Here is a 17,371-nt window from a genome sequence, read left to right as displayed (position 1 = left end):
GAATGGAACATATATATACACACATACAGAACTCCCACCTTTTCATGTTCTCTGTATGTATATATATATCTCCTCAATATATGTCCCATACTATACATCCGAAGAAGTGGGCTGTAGCCCACGAAAGCTTATGCTCAAATAAATTTGTTAGTCTCTAAGGTGCCACAAGTACTCCTGTTCTTTTTACAATTACAAACATAGCTTCAATTCCAGCTTTGTCTCCCTTATTTTTTTTTTTTTTACCAATGACCACACCCTGTCTTCAAGTCTATGCAGCACACAGAAACATCTGGTGGCTGAACAATATACTGCAAGTAAACATTTCTTTACAAAGCATGGAGCAGTGGCATAGGGAATTGCCTTCCCTTCCTCGCCTCCTTGTGCGGAGTTCCGACACAATCTTAATTCTTGCACTTTCAGGATGTAAGGAACAAAGGAGTCTACTACCAACAGCAGCACTTGATTCCCCAAAAAGGTGTGGCTAGAGGAGGTGTGGAAATGGGTCCTTCTCTACTAGGCAGCAGAGTTGACCCCAGCTTGCACTCTGTAAAAGAATATGGCAGTGATCAGTGGTGTGGATGGTCTTTTTCCTCACAGAGGTATGCATGGAGCACCTCAGGACACCTCACAGAATCCTATAATTGATACAGACTCAATTGATAAAGTCAGCAATTGTATATGCTCTAGAAAGCTAGACTTCAATATTATTTCCCACCGAACTTTGTTAAAGGGAGGAAAGTCATGTGGTGAATCATATGATAACATAAAGGGTTTGGGGTTGTTTTACGGCTTCAAAATAAATAACTAATGATAACAATAATAAAACTAGAATTCATTCTCAATAGGTGAAAAATGCAATTCAAATGGTAAAAGTTATGATTTCTGAACATAAATAATTTCTTATTCCTTTATAAGGTATCATTTGAGACTTAGTTTTTTTTATGCCAAGAATTACATTCTTTTTTTATCAGTACTGGGCTTACAAATGCTCAGTATTTTTTCTGCACTTTGTTGTCTGCATGGTGTTCATTTTCTTGATGATTTGATACATCATCTAATTTTCTTCTCTTATATGAGATTTTTATTCAGGTCCTGCATTTTTCCAGACTTGCACTTATTTCAAAAGCTCAATAAAAAGAATCAAACCAAGAATGGAGAAATACACATGAAGATAATTCAGGGAACAGGCATCTCATGCTGTCATGACCTTTGTAAGCATATATGAATAATAACCACACACAGGATATTTTTTCCTGTTCTGTCTACTTCAAGATGCTGTTATATTTCTTGTTCATTAGCTTGTGTTTGCCAGCAAGAATAACTAGTATAGGCTGCAATCTGACATGCTCTATCATTTACATACATTACTTTTGAACATGCCCTGGTAGAACTCAAAGTTGGACTGTTTTGGTTCCTTCCATATCTGAACTTCAGTGAAGAAAAAATGATACTTATTTCCACCTGCCCTATCTTATCTACCACTTACACTTTAAGTGGATAATTTTATACAGGAATCATTTTACTTGGGAATTTATAATCTTGGCATGTTATTTTTGGAGCCATAAGTAAAAGCCTGTATAAAAAATAGAAGTTGTAAAGGCATAGAAATGTTACCTAACTTTACAGAATTGTTGGTATAATCACTCTCTGAATGGGTCATCAGCAGGGTAGAACTTGTGAACTTTTGCATTGCAGCATAGATCTTTGCCATTTGAACTAAAAGAATAACTCCTGAGGTTAGTAGCAGTGGTAAGCTGTTATCTGGTAGTGGAGCAGCCACAAGAGGGAGACAACACACACTTTGCTAGTGTGTTACGCTGGCAGCTATGTAACCTCACTACCACCCCAGATCTCTTCATTATCACCCATGATCATAATAGATTTGCTGTTTCCTGTCAAAAGTGGAACTTTCAGCAGTGCCAATCAAAATGGTGAGGACAATAAAATCACGAGATGGGTAGGTGAGAGAAAACAAATGCATCACAAACAAAAATCACGGCAGATGGACCATTTAGCGCTTTACATTACAATACTGCTGGAAGGGTATTGTAATTTTCTTTCCAGATATCTGTCATATCCAGCCTCAGTCTTCACAGTGTGAAACTGCCAAGTGATGATAAAATTGTAAGGACAACACAGTTAACTGAGGGCCATAAAAACCACTTACCCCTAATGAGAGAGAAAAATGTAATTCTACCAACATGGCATGTGTTACAAGGAAAGCATCTATAGAATCATGGCGCTACCATTCCTCAGAGCTAAGCCTCTATCTGCAAAAACATCCTGGATCCAACTCTTTCAAGTAAACACGGTAAGAAATAGCTGGCTGAAAATATGCAGCCCAAGTTACTCAGACTGAAAATGTGTAGCATATTAGCCAACTGCTGGTGGGTTTTGTTAAAATCTACGAGCAGCAAAGCTTAAGAGGGGAGGGAAGGTGTGTTGGTCATGTCTGAAATAATCATAAGAACATAAGAATGGCCATACTGGGTCAGGCCAAAGGTCTATACAGCCCAGTATCCTGTCTACCGACAGTGGCCAATGCCAGGTGCCCCAGAGGGAGTGAACCTAACAGGTAATGATCAAGTGATCTCTCTCCTGCCATCCATCTCCACCCTCTGACAAACAGAGGCTAGGGACACCATTCCTTACCCGTCCTGGCTAATAGCCATTAATGGACTTAACCACCATGAATTTATCTACTTCTCTTTTAAACCCTGTTATAGTCCTAGCCTTCACAACCTCCTCGGGCAAGGAGTTCCACAGGTTGACTGTGTGCTGTGTGAAGAAGAACTTTTATTTGTTTTAAACCTGCTGCCCATTAATTTCATTTGGTGGCCCCTAGTTCTTATATTATGGGAACAAGTAAATAACTTTTCCTTATTCACTTTCTCCACACCACTCATGATTTTATATACCTCTATCATATCCCCCCTTAGTCTCCTCTTTTCCAAGCTGAAAAGTCCTAGCCTCTTTAATCTCTCCTCATATGGGACCCGTTCCAAACCCCTAATCATTTTAGTTGCCCTTCTCTGAACCTTTTCTAATGCCAGTATATCTTTTTTGAGATGAGAAGTCCACATCTGTACGCAGTATTCAAGATGTGAGCGTACCACGGATTTATATAAGGACAATAAGATATTCTCCGTCTTATTCTCTATCCCCTTTTTAATGATTCTTAACATCCTGTTTGCTTTTTTGACTGCCGCTGCACACTGCATGGACGTCTTCAGAGAACCATCCACGATGACTCCAAGATCTCTTTCCTGATTAGTTGTAGCTAAATTAGCCGCCATCATATTGTATGTATAGTTGGAGTTATTTTTTCCAATGTGCATTACTTTACATTTATCCACATTTCATTTGCCATTTTGTTGCCCAATCACTTAGTTTTGTGAGATCTTTTTGAAGGTCTTCACAGTCTGCTTTGGTCTTAACTAGCTTGAGCAGTTTAGTATCATCTGAAAACTTTGCCACCTCATTGTTTATCCTTTTCTCCAGATCATTTATGAATAAGTTGAATAGGATTGGTCCTAGGACTGACCCTTGGGGAACACCACTCGTTATCCCTCTCCATTCTGAAAATTTACCATTTATTCCTACCCTTTGTTCTCTGTCTTTTAACCAGTTCTCAATTCATTAAAGGATCTTCCCTCTTATCCCATGACGACTTAATTTATGTAAGAGCCTTTGGTGAGGGACCTTGTCAAAGGCTTTCTGGAAATTCAAGTACACTATGTCCACTGGATCCCCCTTGTCCAGATGTTTGTTGACCCCTTCAAAGAACTCTAATAGATTCGTAAGATATGATTTCCCTTTACAGAAACCATGTTGACTTTTGCCCAACAATTTATGTTCTTCTATGTGTCTGACAATTCTATTCTTTACTATTGTTTCAACTAATTTGCCTGGTACGGACGTTAGACTTACCGGTCTGTAATTGCTGGGATCACCTCTTGAGCCCCTTTTAAATATTGGCGTTACATTACCTATCTTCCAGTCATTGGGTACAGAAGCAGATTTAAAGGACAGGTTACAAACCATAGTTAATAGTTCCACTATTTCACATTTGAGTTCTTTCAGAACTCTTGGATGAATGCCATCTGGTCCCGGTGACTTGTTATTGTTAAATTTATCAATTAATTCCAAAACCTCCTCTAGTGACACTTCCATACAAAGGATGGCTCAGGTTTGGAAATCTCGCTTAACATCCTCAGCCATGAAAACTGAAGCAAAGAATTCATTTAGTCTTATTATAATCATGTATTCAGTCTTTAATTGGTCAAATAGATTATTGACTAATAGTTTTCAACGGGCGCTAACCACAGTATAAAGGACCTAGTCATGTCATCTTGAAGCTTGACATCAATGAGGAAAGACTTCAGGATTTGATCCAACATGTGGGGGTGAGTAAACCATGCAAGTTAACAGAAGATGCCTTTCTCTGTTCTATGGCTCTGGTGGTCTATGGGAAATAATTGTACAAATCGCTTTTACCAAATCACTGTACCCAAAGAAAACATTTTACCGTGCTCTAAATTCCAGCAAGATTGTGGGAAATGAGTTAAGTTAAAGTGAAAAGTTATTATGTGCCCAGATGAGTTAAACTATATAGTTTGCATGTCAGAGTGAGGATGGGGGCCAAGTATAGACTGCAAAGCAGCAAATGCTGATGAGGTTAGAATTTTTTTAAAATTACTATTTAAAATACCAGTTAAACATCTATGCAAAGGCAGACAGCTCTGGCAGAACTATAAGCAAGATATCTTGTATAGCATCCACTCTTGTGCCATATTAAATAACACCGCTCTTATTCTGAACATTTATTTTGCAGGGTTGTGCATGCAAAACACTTATTGTGACAGGTGGCTTGGAGGGCCAGGAAGCCTAGTGGTTAGAGTGCTTTGCTCTCAGCCCCCTGCTTGGTTAAAGAGCCTCAATCTTTAAGGCCAAGGAAGGTAGGGGGATCTGGGCCCTCTCTCTCCATCGGGTCCCAGCCCAGGGTCCTATGTATGTCAACTGCGGGGTGGGTCCCTCCCAGCAGGGAGACAAAATCAGCTGCCCTGGGCTACTTCCTACCAGACTGTTCAGTTTGGGGTGTGGTGCCAATTTGCTAGGCGGCTTGTTTCCTGCAGGGTCCACTCCTGGGTCTTGGATGGCACCAGGCTCCTTCAGGTGGGGCAGCCGCCAGTTGCTGAGGGCGAGCCCCACAATGTCTCTGGGGTTCACTCAGTTACCTCAGGTGCTGGAAGCTCTTTTGCCATCTCTCTTGGCTGGCGAGACAGTGCTTACTCCCAGATGGCTGCCAGGTTAGTGCTCCTTCCCCTCAGGTAGGGAGACAACTAGCTCCTGCCTAGGGTTTTGTCCGGGACAGTCCCTTTTTTGAGCCCTGTCCCAGCCGTCATGACTTTTTTTTTAAGCAAAAATGGGCATTTGTCCCATTTGTTCTTAAACGGGCCAAATACCCACTTTTGTCAAAAAAGTGAGGTGCCGGAGGGCGAGCAGCGAAACAAGCCCTACGCAGTGTGGGAGGCAGGGCTTGGGTGGGGGACAGGCAGGGCTCAAGCGAGCAGTGATGCCAGTGTCAGACCCACACAGAGAGGGAGGCAGGGCTCGAGCAAGCAGCAACACCAGCCCCGCGTGGGGCTTGGGTGAGCAGCTCGGGCCAGCCCCGCACAGTGTCCTATTTTCCCTTTGGGAAATATGGTCACCCTACTCCTGCCTCTTCGCCAGTCAGCTCTGAACTGAGCCAGGTGCTCTCCTTTTCTCCCTCCTCCAGGCCTGGCATTGGCTGCGGTAAAATGGGGTAGGGCTGTCTGGGCCCAAAGGCTCCCTCTAACCCCTGCTGTACTGGCTGGCAGTTTCTCTGCTTTATCACAGTTATGTTGAAATATGTATGAATAATAGAAAGTGAGGATTAACACAGATATACGATGACGTTAGTCCTGCATGGAGCCACAATGGGATAGCCACACCTTCTCAAGGAGATGGCTACAAGAACAGAACTTCTGTTGCTAGTAGCGAGAATTGAATCAGGCACCACTTCCACATTAGTTCATACTTACCAGATATTTCCTGGTCCCTCCATATCAGATCATCAGGAGGGATACGATAACCAGAGTGCTATGGCAAAATTCCTGCTTGCTGATTGACAGTTAACAACCATCAGCCAATTAGTATATAGTCATTCACATAATGTCTGGTTATTACAAAATAGCTTTAGAGTAGTTACACAAAGCAGATATTCAGAACCAGTCAAGGTGCTGGGAACTGAATAACTATGAAGGGGCAGGAGGTGCATTGTATAGTTTTCCAAAAGCTACCGTACAATGTCTGTGTACTATGTTTGACTGAGAAATGTTAATTTTGGCAAAACAAGAGATAACAATACAGCAAAATACAATTCCTATAAAAGTATATTTACTAACTGTCCACAAAAAAAATTATTCAAACTCTGTAAAGTTTACTGAGAAGCTGAATAGGAATTAGTGTGTTTCCATAAAGTATGGTAGATAAGAACATAAGAATAGTCATTTTCTGTGGAACTTCATCTCAGTTTCAAGCTTGGAACAAACCCCAAAGCTGTTGGGTTTTGTGTGGTTTAAGGTTTTCTTAACGTTTTGCATAGCTCAGCTGTACAAATGTCCCTTCATTTGCACACACAAGAGAAATGCTCAACAATTTGTTCTCCATCAAGGAACATTTCTTAAGTCATAGAAATGGACTATGCTGAGCTGTACTTTAGAAACATTCACTGTGAATGCGAAATGTGTGCAAAATGTATAGAAATCTACAAAAAATATTAGTATTATGCAGAAGATGGAAAAGTTCAGAGAATTCCTGCAACATTCATCCAAATTTAACCTGAAGAAAATCAATAGCTACAAAACTTATTTCAATTTTGTTTTGTGTGGTTGCCATAATACAGAATAAGCCTTCTACTCCTGCCCGAGCTTAGACTAGAGAAGTAAACTGGATTAAGTTTACAAGTGTGAGCAACAAGGGTGATGTCGTGGTGGGAGTCTGCTATAGACCACCAGACCAAGGGGATGAGGTGGACGAGGCTTTCTTCCGGCAACTATCAGAAGTTACTAGATTGCAGGCCCTGGTTCTCATGGGAGACTTTAATCACCCTGATATCTGCTGGGAGAGCAATACAGCGGTGCACAGACAATCCAGGAAGATTTGGAAAGTGTAGGGGACAATTTCCTGGTGCAAGTGCTGGAAGAATCAACTAGGGGCAGAGCTCTTCTTGACCTGCTGCTCACAAATAGGGAAGAATTAGTAGGGGAAGCAAAAGTGTATAGGAACCTGGGAGGCAGTGACCATGAGATGTTCGAGTTCAGGATCCTGACACAAGGAAGAAAGGAGAGCAGCAGAATATGGACCCTGGACTTCAGAAAAGCAGACTTTGACTCCCTCAGGGAACTAATGGGCAGGATCCCCTGGGAGAATAACATGAGAGACAAAGGAGTCCAGGAGAGCTGGTTGTATTTTAAGGAATCCTTATTGAGGTTGCAGGAACAAACCATCCCGATGTGTAGAAAGAATAGTAAATATGGCAGGCGACCAGCTTGGCTTAACAGTGAAATCCTTGCTGATCTTAAACACAAAAAAGAAGCTTACAAGAAGTGGAAGATTGGACAAATGACCAGGGAGGAATAAAAATATTGCTCAGGCATGCAGGAGTGAAATCAGAAAGGCCAAATCACACTTGGAGTTGCAGCTAGCAGGAGATGTTAAGAGTAACAAGAAGGGTTTCTTCAGGCACATTAGCAACAAGAAGAAAGTCAAGGAAAGAGTGGGCCCCTTACTGAATGAAGGAGGCAACCTAGTGACAGAGGATGTAGAAAAAGCTAATGTACTCAATGCTTTTTTTGCCTCTGTCTTCATGAACAAGGTCAGCTCCCAGACTGCTGCACTGGGCAGCACAGCATGGGGAGGAGGTGACCAGCCCTCTGTGGAGAAAGAAGTGGTTCAGGACTATTTAGAAAAGCTGGATGAGCACAAATCCATGGGGCCGGATGCGCTGCATTCAAGGGTGCTAAAGGAGTTGGTGGATGTGATTGCAAAGCCATTGGCCATTATCTTTGAAAACTCATGGAGATTGGGGGAGGATGACTGGAAAAAGGCTAATGTAGTGCCCATCATTAAAAAAGGGAAGAAGGAGGATCCGGGGAACTACAGGCCAGTCAGCCGCACCTCAGTCCCTGGAAAAATCATGGAGCAGGTCCTCAAGGAATCAATTCTGAAGCACTTAGAGGAGAGGAAAGTGATCAGGAACAGTCAGCATGGATTCACCAAGGGCAAGTCATGCCTGACTAACATAATTGCCTTCTATGAGGAGATCACTGGCTCTGTGGATGATGGGAAAGCAGTGGATGTGTTATTCCTTGACTTTAGCAAAGCTTTTGACATGGTCTCCCACAGTATTCTTGCCGGCAAGTTAAAGAAGTATGGGCTGGATGAATGGACTATAAGGTGGATAGAAAGCTGGCTAGATCGTCGGGCTCAACGGGTAGTGATCAATGGCTCCATGTCTAGTTGGCAGCCGGTATCAAGCGGAGTGCCCCAAGGGTCGGTCCTGGGGCCAGTTTTCTTCAATATCTTCATTAATGATCTGGAGGATGGCGTGGACTGCGCTCTCAGCAAGTTTGCAGATGACACTAAACTGGGAGGAATGGTAGATACACTGGAGGGTAGGGATAGTATACAGAGGGACCTAGACAAATTAGAGGATTGGGCCAAAAGAAACCTGATGAGGTTCAACAAGGACAAGTGCAGAGTCCTCCACTTAGGATGGAAGAATCCCATGCACTGCTAAAGACTAGGGACGAATGGCTAGGCAGCAGTTCTGCAGAAAAGGACCTAAGGGTTACAGTGGACGAGAAGCTGAATATGAGTCAACAGTGTGCCCTTGTTGCCAAGAAGGCTAGGGGCATTGCTAGCAAATCGAGGGACGTGATCATTCCCCTCTATTCAACATTGGTGAGGCCTCATCTGGAGTACTGTGTCCAGTTTTGGGCCCCACACTACAAGAAGGATGTGGAAAAATTGGAAAGAGTCCAGCAGAGGGCAACAAAAATGATTAGGGGGCTGGAACACATGACTTATGAGGAGAGGCTAAGGGAACTGGGGTTGTTTAGTCTGCAGAAGAGAAGAATGAGAGGGGATTTGATAGCTGCTTTCAACTACCTGAAAGGGGGTTCCATAGAGGATGGATCTAGACTGTTCTCAGTGGTAGCAGATGACAGAACAAGGAGTAATGGTCTCAAGTTGCAGTGGAGGAGGTTTAGGTTGGATGTTAGGAAAAACTTTTTCACTAGGAGGGTGGTGAAGCACTGGCTTGGGTTACCTAGGGAGGTGGTGGAATCCCCTTCCTTAGAGGTTTTTAAGGCCAGGCATGACAAAGCCCTGGCTGGGATGATTTAGTTGGGGATTGGTCCTGCTTTGAGCAGGGGGTTGGACTAGATGACCTCCTGAGGTCCCTTCCAACCCTGATATTCTATGATTCTAAGTATCCTACCAGCTGGAATAGATAGGATATGATTCCGCCCTCTCCATGTTGAGTCAGAACGTCCTTGTAATCAGCTTTCTCATACAACAGCACAAGGGAGTACTAGTGGGTGGACAGGATGACAGGTCTCAATTCATTTGTTTAGAAGAACCTATTTATATTGATTACTGTCAACCCCATTGCATGAACAGTTTCAGTTTGGCCTCTGGAATTCAGATGAAACAATTATGGTGACGCATGAGGTCAGCTTCTCTTTCCACTTACACTGATGTAAACCAAGAGGAAACCTACTGAATTCAGAATTACACCACTGTAAACCCAATGTAAGTTAGAGCAGAATCAGGCCCAGGATTTTTTTTCTTCCACAGTTTGCTATTATTTCCATCACAAGGGAACCCACCTCCGTGCTCAAATTAGGTTTAGAAACATTCAGGAAATATTGAGAGATACTTGATGTGTGGCATGCTTGACAAAGAGAGATCATTAACACTGACTAGTACCGTGACTCTTTAATTAGTTTAAGAGGCGGCCAACCAACAAACAGATCATTGCAGCATAGGAAATGCCACAGAGAGGGAAAGAACACAGAGCCTGTAATTTCTTCCACTCTGTTCCTTTCTATTTCTTTTATATTACCCCATGCACATTTCTAGCAGTCTGAAAACTGACAGCTAATTCCCCATCATCAGTCACTGTGATGCTCTTTGATTTTTTCCCCCCTTCTGACAGTTATTCTATTGATTTACAAATGTGTGTGTTCAGAAAAATTGTAAGGGAATTAAGAAAAATTAAAACATGTGGCCTTCAGAGTATTGTGTCTAACATTAAATAAGCATGCATCACGGCTCTTGGATAAGAGGATAAACAAAGGGAGTATGACAAAGTGGAGTGTGGAAACAACAATATTGCAAGGCTGAGAAGAGGGGAAAAAACACACCAGGGCCAAACTCAACTCCTGTTTACATTTATGCAGCAGAAACTTTGCATATGTATCCACAGGCAAAATTTAGTTACACAAAACCAACAACGTAATAAATGAGACACATACTGTACAAGTGGAATAAACAAATCCCAGTGTGGCTAAGTAAAGAAGTCCTCACTTGTGGCATGGTCTACACTTTCTTTACTAATAGAATGAATGTTATTCACTTACCTGTGAATTATATGATATCTCTGCAAATAGTCCAGTGAAAGTGCCAATTCACAAATATATAATTTAACAGTTCCTTCGTTAAAATGCACATTCTGTTGTAGGTGGTAACGCAGATCCCCTCCAAGTAACAGATCTACCACCATGAACATGTCTTCTTCATCTTGAAAAGAATACCTGGAAGAAATAATTATGAAAATGAAAAAAAAAGAAAAAAAACCCAACGGTTATTCAGTTCAATTCAATGAGTTGTTTTTGGCAAGGAAAGCTATTAAAAAAACTAACAAACAACAACAACAGCTGCCAGACCCTTCAGTTATCTAACAGAGGTAGATCTGCCCATGGTAGAATTACAGTTTGCTCAAATGCAACAGATTGTTTTCTCCAGTACTACCAATATTAGCCCAATCCTGTGTTGCTTGTGCACCCACACCTCACTCTGACAACAGCAGCTCTTTTGGATGCACAAGGAAAGCAGAATTGGGCCCATGGATGTCACCTGGCATTTTGATTTTGAGAAACATAGAAAATCACTTTTAACACTGATTTATTGCGGGGCAGTATTTAGAAAACCTTTTGGGGTTTATGTATTTTAAAATCCGTATGTATCTTCCGAATTCATAAATTGGCCTGGCAAGTAGCAGGAATAAAAATAAGGCCTATAAAAACCATGCTTGGTATTTAGATAAACGCAGTCATAGGTGATGAATCATAGGGTTAGAAGGGACCACAAGGGTCATCTAGTCTAACCACCTGCTAAGATGCAGTACTTACTGTGTCTAAAACATCCAAGACAGATGGCTATCCAGCCTCCTTTTGTAGACCTCCAGTGAAGATGCTTGTTACAGTTCTTACAGTTCAGAAGGTTTTCCTGAGATTTAATCTAAATCTGCTATGCTGCAGTTTGAACCCATTGCCTCTTTTCCTGCCCTCTATGGCAAAAAGAGAACAATTCTTCTCCATTTTTATGGCAGCCTTTCAAGTACCTGAAAAGCTCTATATCTCCCTTAATCTCCTCTTTTCCAAACTAAACATACTCAGTTCCTTCAGCCTTTGCTCATATGACTTGCATTCCACCCCTTTGATCTTCCTTGTTGCTCACCTCTGGATCCTTTCCAGTTTCTCTACATCCTTTCTATACATTGGTGACCAAAACTGCACACACTACTCCAGCCGAGGCCTAACCAGCACTGAGTAGAGTGGTACTATCACCTCCTGTGACTTGCATGCTATGCCTCTCTTAATGCAACCTAATGTTGCATTTGCTTTTTTTGCAACAGCATCACATTGCTGACTCATGTTGAGGTTGTGATCCACCACAACTCCTAGATCCTTCTCAGCAGTGCTGCCTCCAAGCCAGTTTTCCCCCATTCTGTATTTGTGCATTTGGTTTGTCTTTCCTAAGTGTAGCACTTTACATTTGTCTTTGTTGAATTTCATTTTGTTGTCTTTAGACCAGTTTTCCAATTTATCAAGATCCCTCTGAATTTTAGCTCTTTCCTCCAAAGTACTGGCAACCCTCCCAACTTTGTGTCATCTCCAAACTTGATCAGTATGCTCTCTATTCCTACATATAGGTCATTGATAAAGATGTTAAACAACACCATTCCCAGAACAGATCCCTGTGGAACCTCACTTGAGATCGCCTTCCAATACAACATCATTCCATTAATAGTTACTCTGTTTGCGGTTGTTTAACCAATTATGGTAGTTCTGTCAAGCCCACATATTTCTAGCTTATCGGAATGTCTTGTGGGACTGTGTCAAAAGCCTTGCTGAAGTCTAGGCAGAGGCAGATTTACAGTGAAACACAGGGTGCCCTGGCAAGGGGTCCCCCAACAACAGGGGCCCCCAGGACCGGGAAGCTGCAGGGGCAGAAGCTTGGTCATGCCGGCTCCTGGGGCTCCTGCTGCAGGCTCCGCCCCCACCAGCAGCCAAGCTCCTCCCTCCCTGCCTCCTCCCCCGAGTGTGCCGCATTCCCACCCTTCTCCCTCCCCCTCCCAGCGCTTCCCCCATTGCCAAACAGCTGTTTGCCAGTGCTCAGGTCACTCTGAGAGGGAGCGCGAGGAGCAGGGCCACAGCACGCTCTGGGGAGGAGGCGGGGAATAGGCGGGGGGGCAGGGCCAGAATTGGGGCAGGGCGGAGCAGGGGCAGGGCCCCGCACTCCTCCTACACATACACACACACACAGCAGCCCCCTGCCATGAGCCGCTCAGGGCAGGGGGCTGGCAGCACCCCCATGACCCCAGCCCACCCCCCAGCCCCCTGCCCTGACTCCTGCAACCCCATTACACACTCCCAGCCCTGACTCCTGCACCCCTCTCGCACACACCCAGCCCCCTGCCCTCCCTGACTCCTGCACACCCCCCACACATCCCCACCTGCACCCCTCGCACCAAACAGGAACTGCCCCAGGTAAGCACTCCACACCCCAACCCCCTGCCCAAGCCCTGAGCCCCCTCCCACACCTAACTCCTGGCCAGACCCTGCACCCCATCCCCCGGCCTGCTCCTGCATCCTAACTTCCTCCCAGACCCTGCACCCCCAGTCCCCTCCCACACCCTAAGTCCTGGCCAGACCCCGCACTCCAATTTTTTTTAATAAAGCGCTCTTATCCAAAGTGCTTTACAATCGTTAGCTAATGGTACAAACAATATTTGGAAAGATCATTAAGTGGTCCACCGAGACCCTCAGAGATTATCAAATGGTCTGTGGAAAAATAAGTTAGACTACAAAAACAATCAAGGTACCTCACTTTACTTTCATTTACTTCCTATAATTTATACGAGGTGGATGAAGAAAAAAAATTAAAAATTGGGGGGGGGAGAGATAAGAGAGAATGTTCTTTTTCTTGGCTGGGTCCCAAGGAGGGGCCCCAAAAATGAAGCTGAGCACAGGGCCCCACTAACTCTAAATCTGCCACTGAGTCCAGGTATATTATGTCCACCACATTCCCCCTATCTACCAAATCAATTACTCTGTCAAAGAAGGAAATCAAGCTGGTTTGGCATGATTTGTTCTTGGTAAATCCATGCTGGCTGCTAGTGATTACCCCTTCATCCTCCAGGTATTCGCAAACTGAATGTTTTATACATTGCTCTAGTAGCTTCAAAGGTATCAAAATCAGGCTGACTGGTCTATAGTTTCCTGGCTCCTCCTTTTTCCCCTTTTAAAGGTGGGCACTACGTTAGCCCTCCTCCAGTCTTCCAGGCCCTCTCCTGTCATACATGAGTTTGTAAATATTATTGCCAGTGGCTCCAAGCTTTCTTCAGCTAATTCTTTCAGTACCTTGGGGTGAATTGCATCCAACCCCGCTGATTTGAATTCATTCAAATTGGTCAGAAGATCTCTGACATGTTCTTTATGTATCCCGATCTGCATCCCTTCCTCTTTATCGTCTGTGGTAACTTCGCTAATTGTCTGTCACGTTATTTTTTGGGAGAAGACTGAAGCAAAGTAGGCATTGAGCAGCTCTGCCTTTCTATCATCTTCTGTTACCAGCTCACCTTCTCCACTGAGCAGCAGACTCACACCGTCCTTTATCTTTCTTTTTTGTCTGACACATTTGAAGAACCCCTTCCTGTTGTCTCTAACATTTCTTGCCAGCTGTAATTCATTCTTTGCCTTGGCTGTCCTGATTTTGTTCCTATATGCTCGCACTATTCCCATGAATATTTCCTTGGTGACATGCCCCTCCTTCCATTTCCTGTATGTATCCCTTTTGGTTTTTTGATAGCCAAAAAGCTCCTTGTGCAGCCACATTGGCCTCCTGTGGCCCTTCTCTTTCCTCTGCATCAGAATAGCTTGATGTTGAGTCTCTAGTATTACATCTTTTAGGAACTGCCAGTCCCCTTCAACTCCTTTTCTTCCTAATTGGTCTTTCCATGAGACCTTGCCTACTATTTCTCTGGGTCAGTTGAAATCTGCCTTTCTGAAGTCCAGAATCTGCATCCACAAGTATTACCTTGCAGGATTGATCATGTAGGGTATATTCCCCCCTCTGCGTATATATCCAGCTCCCATTAAGACACATCTACCCCATATCTTGTATTATACCCCTGAATTCACTCAGCAGAGAAAATAAAACTGGGACCACACTGCCCACCATTACATATGTTCTCCATATATAATGACGTTTTATAAAGTGTTAGATTCTCCATGGTCACTGATTGATTTCTGATTAACCCTTTTCAAGAAGTGCTTGTGAAAAACTCCAAGGGCCAAATTCTAGTCTGTCTTAAGCCCTGTAAATCCAAAGGTTAGCCAGCTAACCCGTATAATGTGGTTATTACCTGGACAAAGGGTAATTTCCATGGATTTCTACTTACCAGGCAATTGCTATATATTTTTTTTTCCATCAGAAAACACTGTCAGGAACTCACTGGTTTTAATTTCTGATCAGTGTATTTGTATAAGATGCTGTTTTTTCTCTTCCAAATGGTACAATGATGAATGGCTTATTTATTTTTTTAATATAAAATAAGTCTGCTTAGAGTTGTCTCTGATGGAGCTACACCAGTTTACACCACCTGAGGATCTGACCCACTGACTGCTAAACAACCATAGTAATATGTCTTTGACACATACTGTGTGCTGTGCAATTGTGCATGTTCTCTATAGGCCATCTTCAGTACTACAGTATGTTGTCCTCTAATTTCTAAGAGTCCCTAAAAATATGTTACAGAAATAAAGAATGGTTCATCTAGAAAATCTGTAGCAAAAATATGAGGCAGAAAAGTCTGTATTAGATTATTTTAATCAAACAGCTTTATACAGTCTGACTTTATTCCCAGACTCATGCTTTGTGAAATGAGGTACTGCTTAGGGGTTGTCACATATTTAAACTCTTTCCATTCTTTTAGAGCATGATGTTCTGTTGCACTTCTATGCATCTCCCAAATGCCAGGGGAAAAATACATATTTATTTGCATTATATTTGTTTCTTGATAAGTCAAATCTTTGAAGCAAAGTAATAAAGTGGGTGGCACATGGTGTGTACTTCCCTCCACACACACAGAGCGCACCTCAACAAAAGAAATGAAAGGCGTCATTTATGTTCAGGTTTATTCCAGATGCTGCATCCCACAGTGCCTGAAACCATCTCAAAAGTGATGTTTACATACTTAGCTGATGTTTAAGACTCATTGCTTTTTTTCCTGTTGTGTTTTTAAATGGAGTGGTTGTAGCTTAAAGCAGATGTAACTAGAAAGGTGATCCACCTGTTATTTTGTCCTTAAGCGCCTGCTTGAACAAGACATTCTTAATTTTTTTACCTTTTTTTACTCTGAGACAAGGAGTTTCAGATTTAAAAATTCCTGGCTAAATGTATAAATGTAATATCTAGTTTGGTTTGGGACTGGAGACGTCCCTTGGTCTCTAAAATTATATCTTGGTGGAATGGATTATGAGAGGCCTCTGACCCCCATAAGGAGGATGCATGGAGGCCACTTCCCTAAGGATGCAGGCATTGGCTACTAGAAAGTTGGATTTTTGATGTTGCTGTTATTAGCTTCCAAAAACCATTTGCTGGAATACCGTGGCCTTGATTTTAAACTCATTTTCCAGGAAAAAGAATGAGTTGTGGATGAAAAATTATACCCACAAAAAGACTGTGTAGATGAAAGATGGATCTGAGTAATATTAAAGAGAAACAAATATGAACCTAAAGATGGAATCTTGGCCCCATCCAAGTCAATGGCGAAAATCCCATTGATTTAAATGGAGCCAGGATGTCACCCTTAGTGAACAACTCTGCTTCCACAGCCTGGTTTTCTGTGAATAAAAAAAATGGCACTGGTTAGCTATCCCACAACCAAACCTTTAGTGTGTATCTTAGAAAATGTGGATATATGAGTGTGCACATATAATAAAGAAAGGAGGGGAAGCAAAGAAAGTAGAGAAAAAAAAAGGAAGAAGGTAGTGCTGCACAAATACAAAATGTAGACTCATTTAAGGCCCGATTCTGCCCCATTTTCTCATACTAAGTAATCTTGCTCTCTGAATAGTCTCAGTGAATGCCACTCCATCCACTGAATTCAAGCTGACTGAAACCAGTCCACATAAAATAAATAAATAAATAAAAAACAATCTACAAACCTTACCTTCCAGATTCAAAAGTTTGGTTAACATTTCAATTCTTGCGTCTCTCTGCATCTGTCATGACTGGAAGTAGAGAGCTTAACACGGACAGCAGAGCAGGCTGTTATTCCAGCCTCAGAGGTAGTGTAACAGGCTATACACAACCTAGCTCTTGAAGATCTGAGTAAGGTCCCCTCACACAACTCATCCTCAACAGAGGTCAGATTCTCATCTCACCTACATCGATGTAACAGAATTACTCTAGACTTATGCCACTGTAGCTGAGGTCTGAATGGGCCCATAGCCCTGAGGAAGACTTGTCAGCTCACCTTAAATGTGTGAACCTGTGGACATGCTGGGAGTGGAACAGACACTGCAGATAGAATCACGGGATACAGAGAGCAGCCATTCTCACTGGCACTGTGTCTCACCTCAAGGGTGTGTGCAGAGGCATTGAGTCATATTGCACAGAGATGCTGGAAAATCGTGGATGTGTGTTTGGTGTTTCATATATAACATCTGCCAACATGCTGTGTCATAGTATCACCATGTCAGGAATCAGGGCCCGCAGCAGAGCTAATCACCAGGCAGCCTCACTGGGATAGCTGGCCTTCAGCAGGCTGCCT

The 17,371-nt window shown here is 42.8% G+C and overlaps 1 protein-coding gene across 1 annotated transcript in view; it reads right to left on the bottom strand.

Annotated features, from left to right (window-relative positions):
- STK32B (serine/threonine kinase 32B) overlaps nt 1-17,371 on the bottom strand; it is a 264,988-nt gene that overhangs the window by 101,258 nt on the left and 146,359 nt on the right. Inside the window, exon 4 of the mRNA XM_024204530.3 lies at nt 10,671-10,844. Within this exon, the coding sequence (XP_024060298.1) occupies nt 10,671-10,844 (174 nt within the window). The remainder of the gene's footprint in view (nt 1-10,670; nt 10,845-17,371) is intronic.

This window comes from Terrapene carolina, unplaced genomic scaffold (genome assembly GCF_002925995.2).
Source record: "Terrapene carolina triunguis isolate 2854851 unplaced genomic scaffold, T_m_triunguis-2.0 Scaffold66, whole genome shotgun sequence".
Lineage (NCBI taxonomy): Eukaryota > Metazoa > Chordata > Testudines > Emydidae > Terrapene > Terrapene triunguis.
Note: the sequence above shows the minus strand (reverse complement) of the source record. Positions and strands in the feature narration are given on the sequence as shown.